This window comes from Harmonia axyridis, chromosome 6 (assembly GCF_914767665.1).
Source record: "Harmonia axyridis chromosome 6, icHarAxyr1.1, whole genome shotgun sequence".
In the NCBI taxonomy this organism is placed as follows: domain Eukaryota; kingdom Metazoa; phylum Arthropoda; class Insecta; order Coleoptera; family Coccinellidae; genus Harmonia; species Harmonia axyridis.
This window is the reverse complement of record NC_059506.1, coordinates 6,649,182-6,655,909: the sequence shown is the minus strand read 5'-3', so window position 1 is coordinate 6,655,909 and position 6,728 is coordinate 6,649,182. Positions and strand designations below refer to the sequence as shown.

General features: G+C 32.9%; 1 protein-coding gene across 2 annotated transcripts; it reads right to left on the bottom strand.

Annotated features, from left to right (window-relative positions):
• Positions 1 to 1,600: 1,600 nt before the first annotated feature.
• On the bottom strand, positions 1,601 to 6,027 carry LOC123682687 (40S ribosomal protein SA-like). Of its 2 annotated transcripts, none has more exons than XM_045621452.1 (4): positions 5,911 to 6,027; positions 4,416 to 4,761; positions 4,009 to 4,235; positions 1,601 to 2,004 (listed from the first exon to the last, which is right to left on the bottom strand). In XM_045621452.1, exons 2-4 carry the CDS (start codon positions 4,729 to 4,731, stop codon positions 1,660 to 1,662), a joined length of 888 nt encoding a protein of 295 aa, XP_045477408.1. In that variant the 5' UTR covers positions 4,732 to 4,761; positions 5,911 to 6,027; the 3' UTR covers positions 1,601 to 1,659. The 2 variants fall into 2 exon arrangements, with proteins under 2 accessions (XP_045477408.1, XP_045477407.1); XM_045621451.1 differs by having other exon boundaries at positions 5,872 to 5,914.
• Positions 6,028 to 6,728: the final 701 nt, after the last annotated feature.

The window sequence follows — 6,728 nt, the reverse complement described above, 5'->3', positions numbered from 1 at the left end:
TACGAGCTCAATCACAGAATACTAAATGAGCGGTCAATCAGAACAATCACTGCTCATAACAGAACATAGATTAGCATTTACACATGAATATTTTCTTAATTTGAAACGTTCACCGCATAAACTCTATTATATTATCTTTCAATAATTTTGTATCCTATCACCAACCATTTGGCAAAGTATTTATAAGGGTTCCAACCTCAGAGGAAAGAAAAGATAGAGGTGCCCTTAGAAGTAAATAGCGTTGTATTGTAATCAATTGCAACAGTAATCAGTATGATGATAAAGTGAGATAGGACAACAACAAACCTGCAAAATTGACAACTAGAGAAGCGGTAAACATTTCAGTGGCGTAGTCAATGGTTCTCCTCTTATTAAATTTTCGGTGATGAAATGTTTGGAACAAACATATGCATACTTCGGCAAATTATTCATTTGCAATATTAATACGTGGCACCATATTTTGCTAAGTTCTCTATTTGAAGGAAACCTACAAATGGTAGCATTCAATTAAGTTTTCGATATCTCACAAATACTACGCCATAGACGAGATATATTCTACGCCTATGGACTCAAAACGTGAACTTACCTATGATAGGTTAGGTTTTCATTTCCGATGTTTTACACACTATACATGTTTTTCGAGTATTTACCATGATTAAAATTAACAATATGTAACTTAAAATTCACAAACTTGTATGAAATAACGCCGATTACAAACGTGAAATTAAAATGAACAGTTAACCCTTAACGCACCTCTAGTTGCCACGTGCAATAACAACAACAGAACCGTGTTGCCAAACCCTCAGAATATTCGCAAAACATCTATGCCACAGAACGGAGAAAAGATTACTTCTTCCTCAGAATGGCAACGCAGTACATTATAAGTGTTTGTAAACAAAAATGTTATAGCGATGTCAACAAATGCTATAAGGCACCTCTATCTTTTCTTTCCTCTGAGGTTCCAACTTATATCCATTCATAAGTAAGCCAGGAAACAAAAATTAAATCAATGGTAATTTACCCGAATATGATTGAAATCAATGTTAAAGGATATTCCTATTTCTAATGAGAGGTTTCATTTCAATATTTGAAACAGTAGATTTTGAGAGAAATTATTTTTTCCTTGCAAAGAAAAATGCCGTCAACAATGGAAAACGATATCAGCCAAATGGTAGCAGCACCATAGAACTTTCCATGAGTAATTCGCACACTTGTAGCATGTAATCAATCATGGGGTATTAGCATAGACCTAATCTTTCATGTGGCCATAAGAAAAAAGTCTATAGATGTTAAATCACAAGATCTCTGTGGCCAACTGTGGTCACCATCTTACTGTTGATATGATCCAATTAAAAATCTTAATTCATGCATTTTTATAAAAGCTTTTCTTTATTCAGAGCAATTTTTTTGTTCTAGTAAAATTTTAAAAGAGCGACAACAGAGGAGCAAATTTCCAATACTGTTTTATACTGAATTTTTCTGCATAAAAATATCAGGCCTTCCTTGGTATTCTACAGAATTGTGGACTGCAGACTCTTTATTAACACAAACAGGGAAGAAGGCTTTCATTTATATGAAATAAGGGGACTAAAAATGATAATGAAGAAAATAATCAATCATTTATTAAAAATTGAATTGAAATTGAATGAATGGCATTAATTAATGCCATTCGCTGCTAGCTGCGGCCCAGCTAGAGGTTGGTTGACTAGCAGAAGCGCTCCATTCCTCTTGTGCTTGGCTAGCCCAGTCTGAGCTTGCAACAGGGGGAACAATGGCAGGTGAGGGAGTAACAGGAGGCTGTTCAGTGGTGTCTTTGTATTCGTAATCGATAGCTTCTACTGGTTCAGCAGAATATTCAGCGATTCCTCCTACAGCTCCGTTCCTAGCAACAGCTGGTGCTTTAACTTCATCCTTCTCTGTCTCTTCTGGTTCTCTGTAGAAGAACAAGTCAACCTTAACTTCCCAGTCGACGTCTCTTTTGATGGTTCCCCTAAGTCTGAGTACCTATAATCAGAAAAAACCTCCATTAGATACAAGTCAAAATATATAAAAATTAATTCTATGGACAAGCAGACTCAGCTGGAAAAATTTTATTAAATCATGGTTTATCATGAAATTTGGAACGGTTTTGTATCATCATTATGAAATGTACACAAAAAAATTCAACACAATAGAGAATTTCATTTTTCAAAAACTTCAATTTCATAATTTCAGCGTAAGGATAAGTCCAACAGAACATAAAGAACAATCTCAGGGCCTGTTTCACCACCTTCTGTTTACATACCAGATAGCCTATGCATCTCATCTAACAGATCTCTAAAAATTGCGTTTCACAAGTGTCGGATAGGTTATGCTGACCGGTACATTTCTAGATATTTCAACACCTAAATCAGGTGGCAAATATATTCTCATCCAGCAAATAACCTTACTTTCTCTCATGACAGGCGACGTCATTGTTCACTTTATTTCAAAGCGTGAAAGACAAGCGGTTAGGTATTTCAATACTTTGTTGAACTATTTTAGGTATAACGTTTTGTATGAACATGGATCTTATAGTGTTTATAAAGGAGAATCCGACAATTTTCTTGCAGATACAACAGGGTAATTCACCGCGATGGCCTATTAGACTTTTATGAGAAACTATCAAAATTTTAATAATTAAATTAAATTAAATAACTTTTTTGATGACAATTCCAGCAATATGCCATATCTTGGGTATTTTTCAAATTATTATGTATTATCAAATTAGTACCTTAATTTTTTATTATTTCACGTAAAAAAAAGAGGAAGGTTACTTAAGCAAACCCTATACCTAAAATGAATATTCGAAGGGTTATCGAGGAAGAACTTCAAATGAGGAAAACCGGCAATTTCGAACTGTGGGAAGTAACACGCAAAAAATCTAAAATTTGAAGTTTCGATAACTATAGAAGACATTAAATGAACAGTAAAAAAATATTAGTAATTGGGCATTTCATTGTCCTATGGATTTCTCCCAACTAGCAATTAATTAAAATTAATGAAGTCTCAAATTTAGTTATGCAAGTCACAATGCTACCTCATTAACTCAAAAAATATTCATTTTAGGTAAAGGGTTTTCTGAAGAAAACCCCCCCCCTTTTTTTTAGTAGGCGGTAACCACGCCTACTTGGCTGGGCAGTTTTCATTTCATTTTTCAGATTATTTTTTTTCTATGACATCTAACACTCAAAAACTTAATTTTTTTTATTATGAAACAAATACCTTTCAGAGCCATCAAGAACTTTTAGTTGTTTACAAATTAAAAGAGATCAACCATTTATAACCTCCAAAATTTGGTCAAAGAAAAATTTGATTGACCAAGGACAAATATCAAACAGTCCGTAAATACAAAGCAGGTTACCTGAAACATTGAAAACCACAAGTAACCGCTCTGAAATTCAGGCGATATACGGACCATACCCTTTATGTTTATTCAATCATTGGAGAATATCTGCGATGTTGTCAAACCTTCCTTCTTTCAAATTATCTGATAGCTAATTGGTAGATATTTATCTGGCACCCGAGTGGTGAACCGGAAATAAATAATCCACATGTTTATCCAGCATCCACACAGCAACATATTTAAGACTAGTAGCAAGTGTCGAAACAGGTCCTCATGTCCCAAAAATTTTTTAGAAAGTTGCATGAATATACAACTTAGGGACAGTTTTGTTAATAACTCTCGGAAGTAATTAAGCACAAGCAATATTTCAAATAATGAGAAAACTGAGAATTATTCAAAGAAAAATTGCACAAATTACAATGCCATCAATTAAGGACAAGCAATATTTCAAATAATGAGAAAACTAAGAATTATTCAAAGAAAAATTAAACAAATTACAATACCATCAACGTGAACTTATCCCATTCTACGAACTCAGCCAGGATCAAATGAAATGTGAATATCGCATCATTGCTGGCTTCAACTATTTAAAAATGAAATTTCCTATTGCGTATGCAAGTTCAGTAAAAAAATTCAGTACTCACTTCACGTGCCAACAGCCACCACAAAAGACCAATGCTGTGCACAGTCTTGTTGTTTCCGGGAATGGCGATATCGACAAACCTAAGAGGACTGTCAGTGTTGCACAAGGCAATGACAGGGATGTTGACATAAGAAGCCTCAGTAATGGGCTGGTGATCATGGGCTGGATCCGTGACGATCAAAAGACGAGGTTCACGGAAAGCAGCTTGGATCTGATTGGTGAAGGCACCTGAAAAAAGAGCACTAAGTAAACAATTGCCATTCAACAAAAATAAATGATATTAAATAAAGTTGATTTTCAGATAAAGGTTGAAATCACATAAAATCATAGGTTCCTTAAATCAAAGAGATCATCATGTTGGTTTCTTAAACAAATTGAAATTCAATTTAAAATTTAATCTGTTCTTACCAGGAGTAAACCTTCCAGCAAGTGGTGTGGCACCAGTGTGGTTGGCGAACTTCAAGACTGCCCTCTGGCCATATGGACGAGAAGAAATTACGAACACATCTGCAGGGTTTTCAATTGCAACAATAGCACGGGCTGCCAACAGAATTTTCTCCCAAATTTTTCTCAAATTGATGATCTGAGATCCATCAGCACGCCTTTTAAAGACATACTGTTCCATTTGGAAATTCATGGTGTTGGCCCCGATGTGGGTACCAGCAGCAAGCATCTTTTTAACATCATCCTCTTTGAGGGCGAGAATATCTAAATTTCCAGACATCTTAACGTTTTTGTTTCACTTTAAGAAAACCTGAAAAAGAACAATTTCAAGTATACCTACAACAACCTGATTTACCTATTCAATAACATAACAACTTATGAGCTTCTGAGAAATCTCAGAGAGGCCTAGGACAGCCAAAATAGAAAGGAAACATTAATGTAATGATTCACATTTTCAAATAATTCCAACAGAGATAATTAAAAATCAGAATTGGGTATTCAAGAATAGCGTACAATTATGTGTGTACTAGGAGCACAAAATGTTGAAACTTCTCAAGCAGAGTTATATTGAGGAATTTGTCAAATGATATAGAAAGAAGAAAATAATTTAAAACGTTTCAACATTTAAAATGACGATATTAAAGGCAAAAATGGAAAATATCAAGACAATTGACCTATACGGATCTATGTTAATGTTTAATAAACTATTATTGGCGTTAAGACACGAAGTAATTCGTTCAGTAGATTAGGTTTATCGAATAATTTTCAATGCAATTATTATAAATCAAAAATAATGAGTAAAAATTAAGGTCTTCAAGAAGAGTTTACACTGATTATGGGTATACTAAACGACAAAATTTTCTAGATGTAAAAGTTTATGAGGGAATTTGATGTTACGGAAATATCAAAAAGGTTCAATAGAATATTGAAGATATTATAAGCAATGAATGGAAAATAACAATAAACATCAATGTTATACACGTGGTCGTTCTTAGAATTATTTTGTTTGGAATAATTTCAAATGGAATGATTGAAAATCATATAGTGAAAAAAACCAAGATAGTGTTGAAAAAACATTAAGGTATTCGTTAAAAGTGAATAATTATGTGTATAAAAGGATAAACACAGAATGTTCTAACTTTTCAAGTTGAGGTTAAGTGGGGAATAAGATATCTCGGAAGTTGAACATAAGGTAAATTTTTTAAATCACAATGCTTTGAAGGAGAAAACATTAACCACAGTTGCTAATTTTGGGGTGTAGAATACGTTCAATAGAGTATTGGAGATATTACAAACAAAACTGGAAGATGACTATTGTATCAAAGATCAGAAATATTTCATAGAAAGATAAAAATAAAAATTGAAAACGTTAACTGAAATATGGAAGTGTTTAAAATAAAATACAAAATAATTATTTTACCAAAGATTATAAAAATAAGACAAGATTAGGTTTACTCACGTTGACAATGCCACAGGAAACTTTCCGACTTCGAATATGTTGACTTCTGCAATGAAAAGGAAGTTCGATGATTGTTACCATAGACAAACTAATTTTATATTCCTATTTAGCTGTAGAACATAAGAGTGTTCTATGAAGAAATGGTCTCAGCAAAAAAAGATGGAAGAATATGATATATTTGGATTTTCAAATTAATAAATTTTATGATTATGTTGTGAGAATTACACATCATAGGAGCTCCCAATATTCAATTAAATATTTTGATGAAATAATTCATTTTCAATGTCGATATTTCCAAATATCTTTGGAGGAATTTTTATGCCTATCAAATTAATTTTATTACTATTCACAAATACCACCCTTATATATTATTTATTTATGTAAAATTACTAGAGATATCTCTGAAAATTAAACATTAAAAATTTCTTGAAGCGGATTCGCCATAACATAAATTTAGTTTTAATGGTGAATGCGCGTTGTGACATCAAATGATCCAATTGCCTGAATAGATTTTAATTATCTAATGACAATATGGCATTATACAAAAATCCTTATCATAATATCTATTGTAGTGATCTTTGATATATTATTGATTCACTTATATATAATGGACTATATAAGATGTCTAAAAAAACAGTGAATGCACTGGTTAGATTTTGTTTTGTCAATTTTGAGAATATTAGTTAAGCTTCGCTAAGTCAACTGTAGGTTGCCCTATTAACAAATTAGGACTACAGCGACTTTTAGCGTATTCGACTGGCTGCACCAGTTCGAATTAATTCGAGCTAATTATGTCATTAAGCACTGAAAAAATTCGA